The sequence below is a fragment of the Propithecus coquereli genome, unplaced genomic scaffold (assembly GCF_000956105.1).
Source record: "Propithecus coquereli isolate 6110/MARCELLA unplaced genomic scaffold, Pcoq_1.0 Scaffold164, whole genome shotgun sequence".
Taxonomy (NCBI): Eukaryota; Metazoa; Chordata; class Mammalia; order Primates; family Indriidae; genus Propithecus; species Propithecus coquereli.
In genome coordinates, this window is record NW_012140969.1 from 711,243 (window position 1) to 733,904 (window position 22,662).

The 22,662-nt window shown below is 62.3% G+C and overlaps 3 protein-coding genes across 5 annotated transcripts; all 3 read right to left on the reverse strand.

The window, feature by feature from the left end:
- Positions 1-183: 183 nt before the first annotated feature.
- TGFBR3L (transforming growth factor, beta receptor III-like) lies at positions 184-5,300 on the reverse strand. The gene is given in 7 exon segments (XM_012641229.1): positions 184-251; positions 457-618; positions 728-854; positions 1,457-1,762; positions 1,840-2,013; positions 2,015-2,268; positions 5,183-5,300. Coding segments are annotated over 7 exon segments (1,209 nt in total).
- Positions 3,362-12,627, reverse strand: MAP2K7 (mitogen-activated protein kinase kinase 7). Of its 2 annotated transcripts, XM_012641454.1 has the most exons (11): positions 12,435-12,627; positions 7,576-7,717; positions 7,396-7,462; positions 7,171-7,284; positions 6,963-7,082; positions 6,745-6,852; positions 6,484-6,663; positions 6,325-6,405; positions 6,078-6,220; positions 5,552-5,597; positions 5,181-5,439 (listed from the first exon to the last, which is right to left on the reverse strand). In XM_012641454.1, exons 1-11 carry the CDS (start codon positions 12,556-12,558, stop codon positions 5,305-5,307), a joined length of 1,260 nt encoding a protein of 419 aa, XP_012496908.1. In that variant the 5' UTR covers positions 12,559-12,627; the 3' UTR covers positions 5,181-5,304. The 2 variants fall into 2 exon arrangements, with proteins under 2 accessions (XP_012496907.1, XP_012496908.1); XM_012641453.1 differs by having other exon boundaries at positions 3,362-5,439; positions 7,171-7,462; positions 12,435-12,558.
- A 1,739-nt stretch (positions 12,628-14,366) lies between these two features.
- Positions 14,367-22,662, reverse strand: LRRC8E (leucine rich repeat containing 8 family, member E). 2 transcript variants are annotated; one of them, XM_012641455.1, is made up of 3 exons: positions 22,565-22,662; positions 17,815-17,957; positions 14,367-17,196 (listed from the first exon to the last, which is right to left on the reverse strand). In XM_012641455.1, exons 2-3 carry the CDS (start codon positions 17,950-17,952, stop codon positions 14,947-14,949), a joined length of 2,388 nt encoding a protein of 795 aa, XP_012496909.1. In that variant the 5' UTR covers positions 17,953-17,957; positions 22,565-22,662; the 3' UTR covers positions 14,367-14,946. The 2 variants fall into 2 exon arrangements, with proteins under 2 accessions (XP_012496909.1, XP_012496910.1); XM_012641456.1 differs by lacking the exon at positions 17,815-17,957.

Sequence of the window (22,662 nt, forward strand, 5' to 3'; positions counted from 1 at the left end):
TCCTCCCACCTCAGCCTCCCAAAGTGCTGGGATTACAGGCGTGAGCCACCGCGCCCAGCTGGTTATGAGGATTAAATTAGTTCATATGCGTAAAACAGAAGAGTGCCTGGCACAGAGTAAGAGCTACGAAGTCATTGTCAGCCCCTCCTTCCTCCAGCTCCCCCACCTCCGCGTTTACCTGCCTCACTGGGGCCTCATGGGCTGGGTGCCGCCGGGCGAGGCTCTCGGGGGCGGGCCAGGGGGCGGGGGCGCTGCAAGGGAGAGGCAGGCTGCAGTTGGGGTGGCTGCGCGCAGCTCCAGGGTAAGGGCGCCCCCTGGGGGCTGCTGCGGGCATAGCGGAGTCAGGGCTATAGCGGCTCAGGCTCCGCGTAGGCGGGATCACCGCGACCCCAGGTCTGGACGCTCAGGAATAGTCTGGGGGATGGGCAGAGGTCCCGGCGTGGCGGAGGTCTGTACCTGAGTGCGCGCAGACGAGGCCGAGCCCGGCGGCCAGGGCGGCGCCCAGCACGAAGGCTGCCAACACCAGCGCCACCACCGGCGCGGGCTCCAGGGCCGCGGGGGCCGGCGCGGGCGGCTCGGGGCGCACGGGGGCGTGGCCCGGGACGACCTTGGGGGGCCCTGTGGGGAGTCGGCAGCGCTGAGACTGGGCCCAGCACCCGGAAGTCCTGCCCACCCCCGCTCCCGCCCCACGGCCCCCTGCGCGGGGCGGGGGGAACTGCGCGCTCACTGGGGGGCGGCCGCGGCACGGTGACCACGATGGGCTGCGTCAGCGTGTGCAGGTGGGGACTGTCAGCACCCAGGCTCTCGCCGCTGCCACTGATGGCGCCCGCGCACGCCTCATCCTGAGGCAGGCACTGGGGGCAGGTGGTGCGGGGGGAAGAGACCGGGAAGTCAGGGCCCGGTCTCAGGTCCCCAGAGCCCTAGCTCAGGTCCCCAGGGCTCCCAAGAGAGACCTAAGAGGCCAGCTCTCCCCCATAACCAGAAGGCCCCTTGGAAATCCAGTCCCTTAGGGTCCATGAGCCCAGCCCCTAAGTGTACACGAGCAGCTAGCTGCTCGGCCCTTGGGGACCCCAAATTCCAGCCCCTCAAGGAGATCACACGATCCGGCTCTCAGTACCTAACTGTGAAGCTAACATCAGGTGCTCAGAGATTCGACCCTCGATGGCCTTCTTCACCCAGTTTCCCAGCCAGAGCCCCGCCCAGAGTCCCGGAGCTGTCCATGAGGGAACCCAATGTCCACCCTTTGTCCTCCGAGGAACTCTTGTGCAGAGTCCCATGGGCCCCTGGGGTCCTTGCGCCCAGCCCCCAGCCTGGGAGAGACACAGTGTACCCCCCCCAGCCCCAAGTGACCCCAGACCCAAAGGGCCCAGATGCTCAGATCCCCAAACTCCGGGGTATCCTCTCTCAGCCGCCAGAGATGCCTGTGCCCAGCCCCCGAAGGGCTGCATTCGCGCACCCGCGATAGCGGTGGCGGCGTCAGAGGCACAGCCCGGCGGACTCCCCGGCGGCGGCGGCAGCGGCTCAGCTGGCAGTGCAGGAACTGCACCGAGGCGTTGAACACCGGGCGCAGGCGGAAGCTGAAGCGCGCGGGGCTGATGGCACCCCGGTGCGGCGGCTGTGGCGGGAAGGCGACCGAGGCGTCGGCGGGGCAGCCCCCGCGCAGCAGCGCCAGGGCGGGACCCAGGGCCGGGCGTGAGGACGGCGTCACGGAGCAGCGGTGCAGGGCCAGGCCCCAGCGCGGGGAGGGACGGGCCAGGGCTGCCTAGGGGACGGAGGCGACATCAGGATCGCCCGCCCCCACCTGCCGCCACCGGCCCGCGGTGCTCCCGGTGTCCCCACCTGCACGAACACGCGGCTGTCCGCTGGGACCTCCAGCGGCCCCGCGCGGCGCGGGAAGACGTCCTCCACGTCCGACAGCTCCAGGCTGAAGAGAGGTCTGCGCAGCCAGGGCCCTGGCGCGGCGGGGAACCGGGGTGCTGGCGGGGCGGGGGAGGGGGAGGGCGACCCTGACAAGGGAGGCCGCGCCGCCCCTTAGGCTCTCAGGAAAAGTGACCCGACCACCTCGCCCCCGCCGCAACCTTCGGACAAGGGATGCGGTGGCGGTGGCGGATTCCCCCAGGCTCCGCACTGCGCCACGTTCTCCGCGAGCGGGACAGTTACTGTGCTGTGCCCCCTGGCGACCCCGGGGACCAGCGCAGCCCAGCAGCTGAGGCCGGGTGCAAAGCTGGGCGCCCCTGGGGACGAGCCTCCAGAGCAGGCGAGGAAACCCTGGGGCAGAGAGGGCTGAGGCGCACACTGGGGTGGAGGGTCAGGCTGCAAGTCAGAGCTCTGTCCCCTCCCCACAGGCTGCTCCCCTTTCTAAGGGCAGGTAGGTGCGTCATCAACGGGGGGTGGGGGAGATTGGAGGGTGAGGGTGCTCTCCCCGGAGGCCCTTCTGGGTACAGCCAAAGCCTAGTCAGGCCACCAGGATCTGGGACGTTTCTGCCCGTCCAGGGTTCACACTCCCAGGCTGAAGGCAGCGGCAGCAAAGGTTGGGGGTCGCCCGTCCGTGACCGCGCACCCGCGCACTCGCGCACACACGGGCCCCGCCGTACACAGGGACCTCTGCTTCCCGGAGGCGCTCAACTAGGGTCCTTGTCAAACGCCGGGGACTGCCCACACACCCACTCTGAGGGGCACCTGCACAGACCACTCCTCCCAGTCCTGGGCCTCTCTGCGGCTGCTGGGGGCTTTAAGGAAGTCCACGATGCGGGCCCACCTGAGGACAGTAGACAGAGGCAGACCCCACCCGACCCGCTTTCCCCCAGGTAGGGTGGACAAGAGGTCAAGCTGAGGAAGGACCACACAGGGAGGGATGGCAGTGGGACAGACCCAGTGTCCCCCTCTGCCTGTACATACCAGGTGGCCCAGTGGGTGACGCCGTGGTCCCCAAGAGCAGGGCCAGCAGCAGGAGTGCAGAGCCCAGCATACTGCACTGGCCGAGGTCGGGGTGTCTGGGGGCCAGAGCAGAGGCACCAGCCTGGCTGCACCGAGGCCTGGCAGGTGGGCAGGTGGCCCTGTCCTTGGCTGGGCAGCTACCCTGGGAGGCAGGGAGCGGGGGTGGCCAACAGAGGCTGACATCAGAGCCGGGGCCCAAGGCCTGCAGGGAATTAAGGACTTCTCTCCTGCCGGACTTGTGGCTGCCGGGGGCAGGGAGTCCCCCACACTGGCTGCCCAATACTGGGCAAGCCACTCTAAATACCTCCCTCCCAGCACCACCCCCCACTCTGCCTCAGTTTCCCCTCAATGCAGATGCCTCAACCACCAGAATTGTGCCCCCTCCCCACCTCCCTGCCAGGCTCTGGACACACCACAGACTCGAGGAAGAAAAGGGAGGGGTTTATTATCAAGCGTCTAAGGATTTACAAATGAGGGCATTTTGTTTTAAAAAGGGACAGGGCAATACTGGCAGCCTGAGAAGGGGTCGGGGCCGGTGGGCTGGGCCAGGCCACCCCAGGCTCCTGCCCGCCCGGTCTGCCCTCTGTCTGGTCCAGAGGGATGGCTGGTGACGAGGGGGAGGTCTGGGGAGAGGTGGGGAGGTAGGAGAGGCTCCCCCAGAGCTCCCCTGTAACACTGAAGGGGTTGGGAGGGCAGGCAGACACACACACACAAAAACGGAAAATCGAGTTAAATAAAAATAAAACCAGGTAGCCCAGTCTCGGGCCTGTGCTGGCCTGGAGCCAGCCAAGCAACCTTCCAGCTACCTGCAGAGGCCCCCGCGGCTGGCCCCAGGGAGGGAGGGTGGGGGTCAGGCCTGTCGGCACCCCCACCTGGCCCCTGTCCCCTCACAAAGGAGACCAGAGGCAAGAGAAGGCGGCCTTCCCCCCGGGGCAGAGAAGATGACTTCTACTACTTTTAAACATGCGGCATGTTGTGACTATGATAAGGAGAGTCCAGACCACAGATGAGAGGACACAGCAACCCTATGTCTATGCTGCTTCAGCTACGTCCAGCGAGGCTCCTCACCTTTGGTGTTGGTTGGTTTTTGTTTGTGGTTTTATGGGGTTTTCTTTTTTTTTTTTCTTTTTTGTGTTTTGCTATTTCTCGTCCACATGATTTGCATGCATCACCAACAAAAAGGAAACACACCCCTCCTGCTCTGCCTGCAGCAGCAGCGGGTGCTGGGGGGACACCTGGCCAGCTGTGGTGCAGCACAGTGGCACCCTGGGGGTGACCACCTTGAACTCCCGCCCACAGCCTGGTGCCCCCCACGCCCCCGCTGGAGCCTGTCACATGTCCCTGAACCCCCACATCCACTCCCTTCCCCCTCAATCCGACTCCCGCCACACTCCTTCTCATCTTCAATTCCCTCTGGCCGCCTGCTCCCGCCACGCCCCACGTCTACCTTCCCTGAAGGCCACCCTGTGTGTGGCCACAGCCCCCTGGGCCCCCTCCACACCCCCTGAGGTCTTCAACTCGCCCCCAAGCTGGGACCAGTCTCCCCGCCCAGGGCTGGCCCCGTAGCCGGAGCTGCAGCACCCGGCCCAGCCCCTGGAGCCCGTGGGCGGTGGGGGCCCCTCCACAAGCAGCTAAACGTGACTTTGGTAAAAGTTTCTGAAGGTACCGACGAACCCCGTGAGAACAAGCTCTCCTCCACCCCCCGCCCCCCACCAAGTACAATAAAATACAATAAACTCCAAAAAGGACCCCCTGAGATCAAAGAGAGAGAGAAAGAAAGAGAGAGAGAGACCAGCCCGGCCAGCTGCAGTCGCAATGCCCGCAGTCCCTTCTGGGGGCCACCAACTCATCACCCCATGGAGAACTAAGTAGACCCAGGGGTCCTGCCAGGGGTGGCTGAGCCCAGGCTCGGGCCAGGAGGGAGGCAGAGGCAGGGAGGGTGACAAGGACAGAGGTAGAGGGGGTGACGGAAAAGGAACGGGTGCATGGGGAGCGGCGAGGACGGCACGCTCGGAGCGGGGCTGGGGACTCAGGGGTCTCTCCTGGCCCCTGGGGGCCACCCCAGCCCAGAGGTTACGACTGAATAAATAGCGAGTCTGCTCGCGGCCTGCTGTCGTCCGTTCACAGTGTCTGTCGGGGGGACGCGCGCGGCCGGCTGACCCCGGGGCGGGAAGGGCTGGGCCTGGCGGGCCCGTCTGTCCACGGCTGGCGGGCAGGGAGTCGGGGGTGGGTGGGTGCCCCCTACTTTCTGTCCTCAGCCCTCGGCGGCCGTCCGGGTCCCAGGTCTCCCCTGGCGGGCGGCTGGGTGGGGAAGGGGGGCCTGTGGCCATGCCCCTGGCCCCCGTGGGGCTGGCCGCCGCCATGCAGCTACCTGAAGAAGGGCAGGTGGTGTTGGCTCAGGACCCCGCTAGTCCGCGGCGACTCGGTCTTTGCCATGACATCCTTGAACCAGGACGCCACGTCCACCTCGAGCGTCTCGTAGCGCCTGATGAAGCTGTGTTCCTGCGGGCCGAGGCAGGGGCTTAGGAGGCGGGGGCCTCATGCTCAGGGCCTGGGGCTCCTGTGGGGATGTTCCGCAGGGACGGGGACATGGGGAGGGGCCCCGGGTACTCACAAGTAGCTTATTATACTTTGGTCTCTTCCTGTGATCTTTAGTAAGGCTGCAGGAAGGAGGAAGGGAGGGAGGGAGGGAGGTGAGAGCCAGCCGGAGGGGCCCGGCTGCCCCCCAGTGTTCAGGCCCCCGGTGAGCTGGGGGTTGTTAAGGTCCGCAGGGGAAGGAGCTGCTGATGGTCTGGGCCCTGGTGACAGCTGGCATCCGCCTTGGTGTGCGCCCTGCCGCTCCGGCCCTGGGAGACCAGATGTGGACCTCCTGCACCCACGGCGCAGCTTGCTGTGGCTGGGCACTCACAGCCTCCCACGGCCACCTTGCCAAACGCCCACGGGGCCAGCTGTCCTCTCAGGCTGGGTCCAAACCCAACTCGTGGCTCCCAGGGCATCAGCTCCTGTCCATGCCCTGAGCCAGGAGCCCACGCACAGCTGCCCCCACCCAACCCAGGGCGGCCCCCCACCCCCTCCTGCCCCGAGTAAGGGGCCTCCCCTGACATCCCTGAGAGTAGGGCAGGCAGGGCAGGGGCTCTCACCAGTCTTTGACGAAGGACTGGAAGTCCCCCGAGAAGCCCATGTGACCGGGCAGGAGCGGGGGCTCTTCCTGGAGGACTTTGGTGAGGACCTCAAAGTCCGTCTTGCAGTTCTTGTAGGGAAACTGTCCCGTCGCCAGCTCCACCTGGGAGGGAGACGGGCAGGCCTGGACCTAGCGGGCACGGGGTCGGGGGCCACCCCCCAGAGGACCTCACCCCCAGCCTGAGGACGGGGCGGGACCCCACTCACCAGCGAGATGCCCAGGCTCCACACGTCGGCCCGGATGTCGTAGTCGGGCTTGGTGGGGTCTGGGGGGTCGATGCGCTCAGGCTGCCAGGAGAGAAGGGGAGGCTATACCCCGGAGGCCGCCTGGGCCCGCCGCCCCCCACATGCCGGACCCCCACTCACCGCCATGTAGGCGGCGCAGCCGGCGCTCCGCGTCTTGGCCTTAGAGTCGACCAGGCGGCCGCTGATGCCGAAGTCGCAGAGCTTGATCTGGCCCCGCTCGTCCAGCAGGATGTTGGAGGGCTTGACGTCGCGGTGGATCACGCCGTGCTTCTCCTTCAGGTAGTACAGCGCCTTCACGATCTGCGGCGTGTACAGGGGCGGGTGCCCGTGACCGTGGGCCCGGGCCCGCCCGCCCGCCTGGCCGCCAGCCCAGCCACTCACCGCCACCGTCATCTTGCCCAGGATGCGCTCAGGGATGGGGCCCTGCATCCGCTTCTTGAGCTTCTCGGCGCACGTGCCCATGAGCTCCATGGCAATGAAGACGTCGGTCTGCGGGGGAAACACACCGGGCTTGGGGTGGCAGCGCGTTCCTGTCCACCCCAGAGCAGCCCTGGCCCCGGGGCAGGGGCGGGGGCACCCAGCGGGGCAGGGGTGCTCACGTTGGTGATGAAGGTCCCGAAGCACTGCACGATGTATGGGCAGTCGTGGCTCTTGAGCACCACGTCCAGGTCCATGAGGATGCGCTTGTTCTCCTCCTTGTTCCCTGAGCGCCGCATTTGCTGCACGACAGGGATGAGAGGTGGGCAGGGACCTCAGCGCCAGCCGGGACGAGGTGTGGGCCAGCTTGGGGCGAGGGCTGAGACTCACCTTGACTGCGATGACGTGGCCCGTCTTCCGGAAGCGCATCTTCCACACCTGGCCGCATGTGCCGCTGCCCATCTCACCCAAGTTCTCTAGGTCGTTGATTTCTGCCTGGTAGCGCTGGGAGGACAACAGGGGCTGGAGGGTCCCCGGGGCCTCGGCTGTGCCCTGGCATGGGCCCGGCCTGCCTGCGCACCCCCCACCCCAGGGGCACCGAGCGAAGGGTGGTACCTGGCCCCCGATGGTCAGGTAGCCCGTCTGCTTCATGATCTCCTGCAGCTTCTGGTCAATCTCGATGCTGGGGGGACAGGGAGCAGGTGCCGGTGGAGGGGGCTCCTGAGCAACCAGCCCCGCTGCAGTCCCCACGGGGCTCCCTACAGCTCTGCCCAGCCCCAGCAGCCCGCGGCTCACCTCTCCATGCTGCGGGGCGTGAACAGAGTTGCCGGGAGCCCCAGCATGTGGCGGGGCCGGGCGGGGGGCGTGGGGTGCTGCGGGGAGCTCTCTGAGGACGGTGAGCGGCTGCCCCCATCGTTGGCCAGCGGGAGCTGCAGGGCTGGGGGGTGAGAACCAGTGGCGGGGAGGGGTCAGTGCCCGGCTGGCCTCCGCTCCAGGCCTGGCACTCGGGGAGGGGCCGGGACCCTCACCTTCCCCTCCCTGGCCTCCCCAGCTGCTGGGTGGAGGAGCTGGGGTCTCCCAACCCACTCAGTGGGCCGTCCTCAGGGTACCTTCTCCCACCCCTGACCTGGAAGGAGACTGAGTGGGCTGGTGGGGAGCGAGTGGACCCCAATCTACACTGACAGAGAAACGAGGCAGGGACCTCACGGTGTCCCTCAGCCAGGCAGTTTTCCTGGCGTGTCCCTTTCCTCCCCACCTCTAACCAGGACGCAGGCCAAGGGCCACAGCACCCCTATTCTGGAACACGCGAGGACGGAATGCCCGCCAGGATAGGCCTGGGCTCTGGCCCTGCTGGCAGCAGTGAACCTGGCCCCCAACAAGAGCTGGGCGGGCCACCCTGGGGAGACAGTGGGCATGGGACCCCAGCTTCCAGCTGCCCTGCCCCCACATTCTGCTCCGGGATGAGGGAGGACCCCCTCGGGTCAGCGGGCTGAGCAGGGGCAGATGAGGGCAGGGGCAGGACTCCAGGTTGGGCCTGCGTCCTCTGGGGGGACATGTGGGGGGTGCAGCCCCTGCAGGGGCTGGCAGGACTGGGCAGGGGGCCGTGCCGGGCCAGGGGGTGGGTTCTTTCCAGCAGCCTGCATGCGGACAGCTCGGGCATGCGACAGCGGGCGGGCAGGCAGCGGGCAGGCAGCGGACACCCTGGGACGGGCAGGAGGCATTAGGGGGTGGGAGGGCAAGAGACAGACAGACAGACAGGAGCCAAGACTCAGGGACCAGCTGCCCAGAGGGGGCGCTGCAGAGACAGGCCAGAGAGGGGCCTGGGACAGGAGAGCAGGCTCACTGCAGGATTAGGTGTCTCCCTGGCTGGGCTGGCAACAGGGTGTGGGTCCCTGAGGAGTCGACCCTCCCTTGACCCCTTGCGCCCCAGAGGCCCTGACCCGGGAAGGCCAATGGTGTGCTCACCTCGGGGCACCGGCTACAGCAGCCTCCGAGGCGCCCCTCTCCCTGGGACCTGCCCTGCTCCTGCAGCCTCCTCAGACGCCCTCCCTCTGGCCTCAGCCCCCTTTCCTGCCCACAGTCCCACAGGCTCCCACCATCTCTGCCTAGTGACAAATCGGGAGAGACAACCTGCTCCAGCTGCCAGCAGCCGGGCCCTAGCCTTGCCCTGTGGGCCGGGACCTTGGCCTCAGCCACTGAGAGGGGGCAGGTAGAGGGCTCCGACCTGCAGTCCTTGGGGGTACAGGGCCTGCCAGGAGCAAAGGAAGGGCTCTGGGGCCTGGGGAGTCGGGACCAACTGGGAGGCCTCCCCTCCCGCTGCCCCCGGCCACAGCACTGCCTCCCCCTGCTCAGTGTGTCCCTGTGCCTCTGCTCTGGCCTGAATCACAGTCCCAACCCCTCCTCGGCCCCTGTCCCCCCAATCCAGCCCCAGGCCCTCTGCACCTGGACTTTCTTGAGTCACTGAATCTCATCCCTGGGGGTTTCCTACCCTGCACTGCCAGCTCTCTGGGGGTGAGGGCCACACCTCAAAGTGTCCTATTGGTCCCCTCCCTGGCACAGTCCACCTGGCCCTCTGAGGGCTACCCAGAGCCCAGGGAGGCGGCCGCCGGTCTGCAGACGGGGGCGCTGTGGGGATAGGAAGGGTGCTCAGGTAGGGGGGCAGGAAGGAGACACACGAAGCCCTGAGAACAGAGATCACAAAGGTCACGGAGGTGGTGACAGGCCACACAGCACGTCAGGAGAGCGGAGTGAGACCAAGAGTGTGTGACAGACAGACAGAGAATGAATGAATGAATGAATGAATGAGGGACAGCAAGAGAGGGCTGGAGGGCAGGTGCCCGCTGATGCGGACAGGAGCCATGGACACGCAGGCTGCCAGCCCCACACGCATGCACACACTTGTGCAAACACACACTCCCAGGGCATGGCACAGACCCCTACACACATGCAGCCGGGGACAGACATCCTTGCTCACCTGGCACACACACACAGTCAGGCACACACACGGGCAACCCTGCCACACTCACACACAACTACCCCTGGGCCAGACCCCCACCCAGTCTCCCTCCCAGCACGGGCTCGGGCGTGCGGCCCAACTGCTCCCAAACACACTGGCGCCTGTGTTCAGGGCCTCAGCTGGCTGTGTCCTTGCCCCACCCCACGCCACCTCCAGGGACACTGTGCTTGAACTCCACCTTCTCCAGAGGCTTTCCCGGACCCCCTGCAAAGCCCCTCACCCTGCTAGAATGTTCTCCCTGGCAGAGACTGTGCTCACTGTCCCCAGGCAGTCTCCTCTGGCATAGCCTCAGCTCCTCAAGGAGCGGGGCTCGGTCTGTTGTGATGACTGCCGTGTCCCTAGTACCCAGGATGGCCCACGCCCGGGGGGGTGGGGGGGGGCGCTACACACAGATCAAACAGGGAGGGTCCACCCACCTGGCCCAGACTTCTCTCTCTCTCTCTCTCACTCTCTCTCTCTCTCTCTCTCTCTCTCTCTCTCGCTCACGCACACTCATGACACGTTGCACACGTGTCCCCTTGCAGGCCACAGACTCCTGCTCTGCGGGGGCCATTTCCTCCTCCAGGGAGTCCAAACTAGAGCCCAAGAGGAAGGGGGTAGGAGGAGGTGAGAGGGCACAGAGGAGGCCGGTCTGGGCCACGTTGCACGAGTGGCGCGAGAGTGAGGGTGACAGGAGGAGACATGGACACGCACACACACACACACACACACACAGGGGGATGGGGATGGCTTTCTGCGGCCGGGGCAGCGGTTAGGTCAATGGTGCAGATGTCCAAGCGGCGATGATAAAAAGGCTGGTACCTGCTCGTTGGGACGGGGCAGGAGCAGGGCTTAGAGTGATCACAATAACTGGATGGGGAAAAGGAAGAAAAAAAACAACACCACGATAAATCACAACAGAAACGACCGATTCGTCCAAAAGAAAAGAAAATCAAATCATAACGAGGAGGAGGGGGAGGCGCGAGGCACCAAACTGCAGAGATGGGTAGAAACCGACAGAGATGGCAGAACGGGGAGGATGGGATGGAGCTGACAGACACACACGCCTGAAGGGGGCTCCCTGGGGGCCTGCCCGCCATGGGCCTCGCTCTGCATGGGGACAGCCACCCCCTAAGGCACCCGGGCCCCATACCCAGACCTTTCTCATCCACACAGGGGCTGAGAAGGGCAGCCCTGCAGAGCCCAGCAGGGACCCTCCATGTCTGGGCCAGGCTTCCTGTCCCAGGCAGTGTCCAAAGCCAGCATGTCCACCTCCAGGATTTCTCTGTACCCCAAGAGACTCCCCAGGCAGGAACCCAGGCGGACCCAGGTTCGGCTGACCCCCTCCCAGAAGAGGGAGGGTTGGGGGATGAGGGGTGTCAGGCTGTAAAAGTCAGGCTAACCAAGGGCGTGGTTGGGGTACCCAGATATGGGGGGGGAGTGCCTCCGCCCTCCTGGCAAGATGACTCCACAGGGAGCTATATGAACTATGAGAGCCCCATCAGAGGAGACATAAAAGGTAGCATTTCGCTGGGTCGAGAGAGACACAGAAAGGAACATGGGTGGTGGGTGCTGTTGAGAGTTTGTGGGGAGGGGGAAATCTGATTCCCTCTGCCTGAGGGGATTTAGGGATGGGGTCCTGTGAGACATAGCGAGGAGGTTTCCTGTGGCCGTGGTGATCCCAGGCCAGGGGTGTGGGTGTGTGTGTGTCGGGGGAGGTGTTGACGCAGGATGACAAGACGTCAGGGAAATAGGTGCTGAGATTGTGGGAACCGGCAGAAAGGAAGTGGATGTGTGCTGGGGAGCCTAGGTATAGTCACACTAACCGCAGGTGTCCCCAGGCCAGGTGGGTATGGGTGTTAAAGGAATGGGAACAGTCACTTGAGCCACTTGACAAAGTCACCAGTCTGGGGGTTGGGTGGGTATTCCTGGAGAGACCAAAATGCTCACCGAGAGGGTGGTACTGACACTAGTCACAGGGTTTTGAGGGGGCCTGGTGCATTGGGGGACGGGGTCTGCTGAGCCCAATGACAAGCTCATCCCAAAGTGGGGAAGGGACCTTCAGACACAGTCATAGGGAGACCAAATGGGAGAAACCTCAGTTCGGAAGTGACGGAGGGGCTGTTGTATGTGGTCAAGTGACCTCAGGTGTCCCCAGCCCTGGTGTGTGCCTGTGCTTGTGAGCAGATCATCCGCTGAACTGGGACAAGCTCCCAGGCTGGGGGAGGGGGGTGATCTTGACAGTCACTGAAAATGACGGGAGTGGAAGGCCCGGGTCGAAGGGGATGTGTTTGTGTGTGCGGGGCGACCTGGATGGGGCCACGGTCGCGTGGAGTAGGGGGCAGCCCGGCTCGCCGCAGGTGACAGAGCCTCCGAGGATCTCGGCGATGGGGGCGGGCCAGAGGGCGGAGGCCTCGCCCGGGCCGGGTCACCGGGCTCCCAGGCCCCGAGGGTGCGAACCCCTAGGCCGCCCGGGAGCTCCCCGGCCCCACGCCCCCCGGGTCACCGTGACCCTCTCCCCGCGAGCCGACGGCGGGAGGGGCGGAGGGGAGGAGCGCGAGCGCCCCGGAAGCGGGGGCGGGGCCCGACGGCGGGGGCGGGGCCTCCCGCGGCGCGCGCCCCGCCCCGCCCGCCCCCTCCCCCACGCCGCCGTGCTTACTGGGCCTGGGCCGCTGGGGGCTGATATCCAGGTTGAGGTCGATCCTCCGCCGGGCCTCGCGGTTCTCCTGCTTCAGCTTTGCTTCCAGGCGGGACAGCTTCTGCTCCAGGGAGGACGCCGCCATCTTCCCCGCCGCCGCCGCCGCCGCCGCGCACCGCCCGGTCGCCCGTCAGTCCGGCAGACAAACACCGCACTGCGCCTGCGCCCGGATGACCCCGCCGAGCCGCCGTCTCGCCCCGCAGGGCGCATGCCCGCGGCGCGCACCCGTCCTGTCCCGCGTGCGAACCTCCGCGCGTGCGTGCTTCGTCCCAGCCCGAGGGATGACGCCACCTAGAGCTCGCGGCTGGCAACGTGCGAAACCCCCGCCCCCGCCGTGACGCGCATGTGCGAACCCCAGGGCGCGCCACACAGGCGCTGCGAGGAAACCCACGGTTTTTTCAGAGCTGTGGGCGGGGAAAGCGGCGCGCATGCGCACGGAGGGAGAGACGCGGCCACGCGCGAGGCTTCTGTTGCGCATGCGCGCCCGTGTACCCTTTTTGCTCTGCAGCCGTCACCTGTGGTTCCCACGGCGGTGCAGCCTCAGCCTGCTGCTCGCTCTTTCCGGCTCGGTCCTCTCTGACAGCTGCGCCCTCTCTATACCTCCTTCCTTGCCTCGGGCAGTGCTTCATTAAGATCCCTGTTATGCTTAACTGCTGCGGGGCCTGCTGCTGGCAGCGCGGTGCCACCTGCTCAAGTAATTCGGCTCCGTGGGGAGCCCGGTCCATTTCAGCCAGTCCCAGCAAGCTCAGGGTTGGTGGAAGCCAGGCGGGAGGGGAGGGCCCTGGGAGCCCAGCGGCGTGACCCCTGACCTCAACAACGGGCCCAAGGTCAAGGCCAGAGTTCCTGCACAGACCGTCTTGGGACCTCAAGACGCCCCCCCCCCCCCGTTACCTGCCCCGCCCCCGGGGTGTGGGCTCAGCTCCTGGACACACTGAATTCCTATCTGAAGATGGATCCTGGGTTTAGGCATCTTTGCGCGGCACCCCTGCATCCTAAACCACTCCTTGTAGTGGTCTGAAGGGTGTTGGGGGAAATGCCCCATCTGGAACCCCAGGTCCCCTGAAAGCAGCTTGCCTTTGCTCTTAGGTGCCAGGAGTCTCCAATTTTGCAAGGACACTTGGGAGGTGGCCAAGCCTAGGGTCGATTGGGCAGGCTATGCCAAGTGCCCTGCCAGCTCCAAGTCCAACGAGGGAACACTTTGGGATGAGAGTTGAAAGCTTGTGGGTGGAGCAGACACAAAAGCATGGAGCTAAGAGGATAAAAAGGGAAGGTGGGGAAAAGCGATTCTCCAGACAAAAGCTAAGCAGATGACGCCATCTCATTTCTCCTTCGGATTAGCTGAGATCGCTACCTTCCCTTCTTCCAGGTGGCCTTCTGTGCCTCCGTCCCCCAGACAAGAGGCTCACACCCTTGATTCTGGCCCACAGGTGTCACTTGGCTTCGTGAAATAGAACAGTGACAGGAGTGGACATAAGAGATAAGAATTAGAGTTCTGACAAGGAGTATTATTTATTAAGCACCCATGGATGGAACATTCGAAAGACAAAGTCCCTGCCTGTCCTCAGAAAAACACAGCCTCCATGGCAAGTGTTCTTACCCTGGAGTCTGCCAACGTTAGAAAGTCCATGAATCTGTTGACTGCCCAAAGTTGTTTGCAGAGTTTTATGTGTAAGTGTACACAAGCATTTTCCTGAGGAAGGAGGTGCCCAGCTTTCATTGGTTTCTCAAAGGGTCTAGGATCTAAAAAGGGGTCAGAAACTAGACATTTGGATACCTATTTTTTAGGTCAACATCTCCCAACATGCCGTCCTAGGACCACCTGCATCGGAATTGCCTGGGATGCTTATATAGCTGCAGGTTCCCAGCCCCTACCCAAACCTCCTGCATCGGTCTCTCAGGGGTAGGGACTTGGATGTTTTGTTCGGTACTAACTCACTCCACTGTTGATTTTGATGCATGGCCAGATATGAGCTATATTGTTCTGAGTTCACATGTCCATAGCAAACAACTTATAAATAAGGGATTAGCATCAAAATTGGGGTGTGGGGCTGGTCCCTTGGGTCTGTGTCCCCTCCTTGGGAGAGAATCCCAGATGTAAGCTGCTTTTTTCGGTGGAGGAGGGCTGGAAATCCCAGTGGGATGTGCCCCCACCCCTATAGGTGGCACTCATTGAGCCGGATTATCCAGTTCTGGTCTAGGGATGGGGCCAGCCAGCCAGCCACAGACACAGGTGTGGTTTTGGTCTGAGAACTCCAGGACTGAGTTAATCCCTCCATTTGGAGTTCTACACTGAATCCACAACCTCCCCTAGACAAACCAGTCCCAGATCTTGCCTGGGCCCCACCAGGCTGACACAAATCTGCCCCTCCTCTCCTGGGCTCACGTGGCCACCTCCCTTAGAAGACAATGGTAGAGATTCCTGCCTAGTGGCATCCTTGGGGCCCTACCTCAACCCGCTGTGCCCACCCTGGCCTCATTCCTCCTCCATCTTCTCTCGTACCTCTGCGGGCAGGCCCTCATACAGGGTGTCTTCCACCAGGAGCCCCGCCTTCTTCAGCCCCCCACAGTGGCCAAGTTCTTCTGGCAGCGCCTCCAACCGATTGCCCTTGAGCTCCAAGCGGATGAGGGCCCTGAGGGCCCCCACGTGGGGCGAGAGCTGGCTCAGGTGGTTGTAGCCCAGAAGCAACGTCCGCAGCTTTCGGCAGAAAAAAAGCTCATCCGGCAGGGCCTCAAGGGCATTGTAGGACAAAGCCAGGTGCTGCAGGCTCTGGAGGAGGCCCACCTCTGGCGGCAAGGAGTGCAGCCCGTTGTGGGACACGTCCAGCAGGCGGAGGCCGGAGCACAGGCCGAGCTGAGTGGGCAGCGTCTCGAGCTTGTTGTGGCTGAGGTAGAGCTGCTCCAGGCCCCTGAGCTTCCGCACGTGCTCGGGGACGTAGGCGATCTGATTGTGCCACAGCCTGAGTGTGACCAGCTTTCGGCAGTGCTGGAAGCTGAGGATCTCCTCTATGGACCGCAGGTGGTTGTCCTTGAGGTCAAGTTCCTGCAGCGCCCCGAGGCTGAACACTGCGTGGGGGATGCGCTCCAGCCCACAGGCCACCAGCTCCAGCTCCCGCAACGCCGCCAGCTTCTTGAGGCTGTTGAGGGCCAGCAGACGGGCCCCATCGTTGTGCAGGCTGAGCCGCTGTAGGTGTCCGGCCACGTCAGTCACGCTGGCTGGCACCTTCCCCGCGTTGCTCCGCAGGGACAACACCTTGAGCTGCTTCAACTCCCGGAGGCTCTCGAGGGTGGCCGCCCGAGCCAGCTCTGGGGGGAAGAGCCCCTCCAGGTGCAGCTCCTCCAAGCCTCGCAGCCCGAACACCCAGAGGGGCACCTCCCGGAGTTCCTCGCACTTGACCCGGATGACCTTCAGGCGGTCCCTCAGGAAGATCTGCAAGGAGAAGGGCAACCTCGCGGGCGAGTGCAGCAAGCTCAGCTCCTGCAACTGCACCAGCTGCGAGAGCCCCGGGGGGAAGGTGACATCACAGATGGCCTCCAGCCTCAGCGCCTCCACCTCACTGAGCTCGAAGACAGTGTCCGGCAGGCCGGGGAGCATGCAGAGGGCCAGCTCCAGCCGGCCCCGGGCGTTGCGCTGCAGCTTCTGCCGAAGTTTCTCGGGCGTCCACTCGTGGTTGAGGTTGAGCTGCTTCAGGCGGCTTTCACTGACCTCGGAGAGGAAGACAGCAAAGCGCTTGGAGTAGAGCGAGTCATATTGGTCAATGAGATGCAGCATGAAGGCAAAGTCGTTCTTGACGTCAGGAATGTCCCCCATGCCAGTCTCCTCCCTCACGGAACGGAAGGAGTACTCCTTGAGAGGCCGGTGGAACAGCCAGTAGAGCGTGTAGAGGCAGGTGAGCCCGTAGACGCACACGAAGGAGATGTAGCAGAATGCCAGCTTGGAGAAGAGGTGGGCCTTGGTGTGGTTGCAGCAGAAACTGGCATAGCCCGTGACCTCGGAGGTCTCCACCCTGCAGGCCACCAGGAAGCTGATCTTCTCCACGTAGACCAGGTTGTAGACCAAAATGGCCAAGAACTTGCACACTTTGAGCACCGTCTGCCGGATGTACATCGTATAGAGGATGTCCCCTTCTTCCACGTGCACACGGAACTTCCTGACCTTCTCAAACAGGGCTTTGGCCTGCTCACCCTCCTTCTTGTCAAGCAGGGTGACAACCGGGGGCTCAGTCACCACTTTCTCCGGCTCCGCCAGCACCTTCTCCTTCTCACCCTCCCCTGCCTTCCCTGGCCCGGCCCCTGCTGTGGCCGCCACGATGGCTGTCGCCCGTCCAGCAGCCGGGCCTTTCTGGTTCTCCCCGGAAACCTCAGACAGAGCCCGCGTGGTCCAGGGCGAGTCAAAACACTTGCCCAGGATGGAGATGAAGTGTTCGATCTTGGAGCTGGTGCCGGGGAACTTGAACCAAAAACTGGTGCAAACCATGAAGATGAGCGTGTGAATGATCACGAGGTAGGGGAAGTACTTGGCGTACCAGTGGAGGGCCGTCTCGTAGCAGAGCTGGTTAATGAAGCTGTACTGCTGCAAGTCCAAGTTGTTCTTGAGGCCATGAACCTCCCGCAGGCCCCCCATCTGCTCAGAGACCCCCCGTGGCAATAGTTGCTGGCACGGGGCCTCTGATACGTTCTCCCGGGGCTCGTGACTGGGCAGACAGATGATCTTGTCCTGTGTCACCTATGCAGATGGGAGAGATGGCAGAAGAGAGTGAGGGGTCTGGGGAGTCGGGGGATGGGAAGAAACAGGCCAAAGGTGGGAGACCCCAATCCCTGACTGTCACCAGCCAGCTATGACTCCAGAAGAGTTACTGAATCTCTGAGCATTGGTCTTTGTCTGAAAAAAAGAACTGGGCTTACTTGTCTCCCCTGCAAAATATGTTGAAGTCCCAACTCCCAATCCTTGTGAACGTGGCCTTATTTGGAAATAGGATCATCGCAGAGGTAGTCAAGGTAAGCCTAGGCCATTAGTTTGGGCCCAATATGACTGTGTCCTTATAGAAAGGGGACATTGCAGGGTACAGTGGCTGAAGCCTGTAGTCCCAGCTACTGGGGAGGCTGAGGCAGGAGGATCGCTTCAGCCCAGGAGTTTGAGGTTGCAGTGAGCTACCATGATGCCACTGCACTCCACCCAAGACGACAGAGCGAGACTCTGTCTCAAAATAAAAGGAGGTCAGAATCGGTCTGCAGGTGGTAGGCTCTGGTTTCATCTTCCTCTCTCCCCTTTCGTGAATGATGGGAAAACTTTGGTACTTCCCCAGGTGCTGGCCCCGCCCCATTTTCTGGCCCCGCCTGTCACCTGGAGGGTGCAGCCGAAGACCCCAATCATGAGCATGGCCACGGTGAGGTACTCAGCCAGCACGTCCCACCAGGGTTTGAGCACCTTCAACGCGGGCTGCTGTTCCGTGAACTGCTTGAATTCGGCCACCGGGATCATCCTGCCTGTAGGAAGACGGGGGTGCACAGAGACGGTCAGGAAGGGGCACCGGACGGTCCGTCCCAGGCAGGCCTGCATCCCCATCCGCTCCCAGCCGTGCCACATCCTGGCAGAACCCCCGAGCTCTGCGCCCCGACCTCCCTCTTAGCCTGCCTTGTTTTCCCCACCACCAGACATCACCTCCTTTCCAGAGCTAAGCGGCCACCATTCTCCCCAGCCACCCTCCCCCTCGCCCCCTGCACCCTGGTCTGACTCTATCTGCCCTCTCAGAGCTCAGGAAGGGCAGTCCCTGGGACCACTGTCCCCTGGCCTCCCCGTGTGTCCGTCTCCTGTAAACACCGGCTCTGGTGCTTCCCAACTCCAGGCACTCAGTGTCTGGGCCTGCTGTCACGCCACCAGACTTGAGAGTGGCCCAAGGCTCAGGACTTCCGGGGCGTGGGCCTCCCCACCCGCTCCAGGGGCGCTCCGGGCACCACCTCCAACCTGCAACTGGAAAAGCCGGCTGGAGCCAGGCTCTGGTTACCAGGGCCTCAGGGGCAGGGAGTGGCCATTCTGGACTCTTCAGCCCTGGGGGGTGGGGGCAGGCCCAGAGGTAGAAGCCAGAGACCTGGTCTCCAAGACGCATGTCCAAGGGGTGGACGATCTACAAACGAAAAGCTCTTGGGGTGACACCTACCACGGGGACTTGGATGGGTGAGGCTGCCAAGCTCCCGGCTGGCCAGCCACTCTGTCTGTCCCTGGGTTTCCTTTGAGACCAAGGTATCATTATTGTAGATATAGATGGGCCAGGCACGAGTCACATGGAAGCGTGGGACAATCTCCCAGGCAGGCAGCCACTTTCCCAGGTTGGAGGCGGAAGGAGAAGGTGGGGCCCACTTCTGTGCCATCCAAGCTCCCCCAGTCTATATCTCCTCCTTCTTTTTTTTTTTTTGAGACAGAGTCTCACTCTGTCACCCAGGCTAGAGTGCAGTGATGTCATCCTAGCTCACAGCAACCTCAAACTCCTGGGCCCAAGGGATCCTCCTGCCTCAGCTTCCCAAGTAGCTGGGATTACAGGCTTGGGCCACCATGCCCAGCTGATTTTTCCATATTTATAGAGACAGGGTCTTGCTCTTGCTCAGGCTGGTCTCGAACTCCTGAGCTCAAGCGTTCCTCCCACCTCGGCCTCCCAGAGTGCTAGGATTACAGGCATGAGCCACCGCGCCCAGCCATGTCTTCTTCTTTTTTTTTATATTCTTTTAGAGACAGGGTCTCGCTCTGCCCCTCATGCTGGAGTACAGTGATGTGATCATAGCTCACTGCAGCCTCAAACTTCAGGGCTCGAGCGATCCTCCTGCCTCAGCCTCCCGAGTAGCTGAGACTACCGGTGTGCACCACCACACCACACCTGGCTAATTTTTAAAATTTTTTGTAGTATAGACAGGGTCTTGCAAGGTTGCCCAGGCTGGTCTCAAACTCCTGGACTCAAGTGATCCTCCTGCCTCAGCCTCCCGAAGCCCACTGGGATGACAGGCATGAGCCACTAAGCCTGGCCATCCCCTGTCTTCTTATACAGATTCCTGGGAACCTCCTGTCCTTATCCAGTTAACCTGTTAGCTGGGCACAAGCTGGGCCAGGAAGGGAGGCATCTGGGCTGCCAGCCTGTCCTCTCTGGCCTTCCACTCATCTCTCCAGGGAGAACCTAGGGCAATCCTGACCCCTGACCCACACCTCTGCCTCCACTCTGATACCTCCATGCCACCCTTTTCGGTCCCTGTGTCCTCCAAAGGCTTTGAGGGGACACTGGATGGAGACATGGTAGGGGTGGCAGTGGTGATACAAGACATAGGCCCCGCCCACCAGGCTGAGGGCCAGGCTGTCCACATCAACCACGCCTGTTAATCCCCTCGATGGCGCCCACCTTAATCTGGGGGATCTGCAGTTACAGGGGCAGGCACAAGCGTGCCCACATAGGGACTCTCCATGTAAGCCTGAAATGCCGTGGGTCCCCTGACTCAGGCCGTGTGACTCACCCAGAACCAGACATGCCAGGGGGTGTCCAGAGCACAGGATCCCTCATACAGTGGCCCCATCGCTACCTAAGCACTCCCCGTTGTAAGCAAAAAGCCAAGTAAAAATGCCCCAGGGTATTAGACAGCCTCAGACACCAGTATCTTATCTGGGAGAAACATGCCTAGGGCAGCACAGCAATCCCCAGGGAATGAATTTGTACACTGCAGCCATCAGGAGGGACACCTGGGGGCATTGTGGGGCATGCACATCTTAGTTTTGTGAAATGAGGTCTTGCTATGCTGTCCAGGCTGGTCTCAAAATCCTGGCCTCAAGGGATCCTCCAGCCTCGGCCTCCCAAAGTGCTGGGATTACAGGTGTGAGCCACCGCACCGGGCCTGAGTGTGTACAATTGTGCACAAGGGTACAAAGTCCAAACACACACATTGAGCTGAGAGGAGACCCAGAACTCGGGGGTCCTAACATCTTCTTTCTTTCTTTCTTCTTTTTTTTTTTTTTTGAGACAGCGTCTCACTCTGTTGCCTGGGCTAGAGTGCCATGGTGTCAGCCTAGCTCACAGCAACCTCAAACTCCTGGGCTCAAGTGATCCTCCTGCCTCAGCCTCCAGAGTAGCTGGGACTACAGGTATGCGCCACCATACTCGGCTAATTTTTTCTATATATTCTTAGTTGTCCAATTAATTTCTTTCTATTTTTAGTAGAGACGGGGTCTCGCTCTTGCACAGGCTGGTCTCGAACTCCTGACCTCGAGCGATCCTCCTGCCTCGGCCTCCCAGAGTGCTAGGATTACAGGCGTGAGCCACCATGCCCAGCCCTAACATCTTCTTTCAGTTCTCAGTTGCTTTACCTAAGAACAGTAACTCCGGGGGCTGGGGCAGAAATGCCACCCACAGGGGCAGCGGTCAACTTCCCACGCTTGCATGCCTGGTGTAAGCTCTGCCACCTGCCTTCCCCGGTGCACAGTCAGAGGCAAGAAGGTGGAAACAAACGCAAAAGGGCCCAGAGCCCCCAGTGGCTCCCACGGAACAAGGTGGATACAGACAGAATCAGAGGCAGACACGGGGGTTATCATTATCTGTCTCTGTGACTCAAACTTGATCATCCCAAACCTGCCATTAAATTCGCACAGAAGGAAGGCCCGGAAAGAGGGGCTTATAAAATTGGAGGAGGGGCAGGGAAAAACAACAACAAGAACCACACTCAACTTACGCCACCAGATCTTCTTGATGCCTCATTTTGTCCCAGCTCTGGGAGCGTGGGTGTCGGTGATGTTGCTTTCCATATTCAGGGGAAAGAAATAACTTGCTCCAGCTTTCACAGTTACAAGTGACATTTGAGAGCTAGACCCTCTGACCCACAAGTCCCAGCGGTGGGATTGCATCCACTTTGTTCAGATGCAGTGTCTTTGCCAAAAGATGTGGTGGCTCATGCCTGTAATCCCAGTACTTTGGGAGACCAAGGTGGGAGGATCACTTGAGGCCAGAAGTTTGAGACCAGTCTGGGCAATATAGCAAGACCCCATCTCTAACAAAATTTTTTAAAAAAATTCCTCCTTTGGGAGAATAAAATAAAAAAAATAATTAGCCAGATGTGGTGGTGCACACCTGTAGTCTTAGCTACTCAGGAAGCTGAGGCAGGAAGATCGCTTGAGCCCAGGAGTTAGAGGCTGCAGTGAGCTATGATCATGCAACTGCACTCCAGACTGAGGGACAGAGCGAGACCCTGTCTCAAAAAGGAAAAAAGAAAAAAAAAAAGAAAAAGAAAAAGGAACTGAGAGTGGTGTTTCCAGCAGGCCACGAAGGGGACATCTTGTAACCTAGGACCACACGCCCCCCCACCCATCACTGGGTGCACTGCCTCTCCCCTAATCTCAAGCCACTTGCCTCCAAAAGTCTGGTGGAGGATTTTTTGCTGCTGGGTGGTACCAGGTGATGGCGGTGGTGGGTGCGGTGGTGGCTGCTCCTGGCTGCCCAGCACCTTCTCCACCCACAGCCCTGAGAGGGGTCTTGGAGAACACAAGGTCCGACCTCTGTCTTTTACACAACGGGGAAACTGAGGTCTAGGGTGGCGGAAGGATCACTGCCCCTTAGTAGCTGATCCTGGACAGGGCCCCAGGCCTGTGGACTCCCAGCCTAGTACTTTTCCCAGCAGCCCCTGATAGCAGACTTAAAAGTCCACAGTCTTCAAGATCAAGAGCTCCAGAGAACAGACTGGGGAGGACCCCAGTGTTAACGATTGTGGGGCTTTGAGGGGCTCTCAGGGATGAGTTGTCGATGTCTCCCCAGAGGCCAAGGAGAAGGGAAAGTTGTCAAGACCACTCCCCGACCAAGGTCGACCCCAGACTGTTGATCTTCACTTTGTTACTTTCGCAGACACCCGCCCCCACCCTGCGCTCCCAGGACGGGCACCCCTGGGGCTGGGCGGGCCTCCGTTTGCCGGCGCCCTCCACCCCCACCCCTGCTCCCGCCCGGGACGGCCCGCCCAGGCCACAGCACCCGCGCACCTGGGGCGCGTCCTCCCCTCGGCCAGACCCGGGCTCCCAGCCGGACCCCCACCCCGCCACCTCCGTGGCGTCCCCAGCGGCGGAGAACCGCCTAACTCACCGCTCCCGGACGCACGCTGGGCCCGACAACTCCTGGGTCCCTGGGAGCTGGGCGGCCGGGACTCCCGCAGAGTTCCCGGGCGGGCCGGCGGGCGCGGG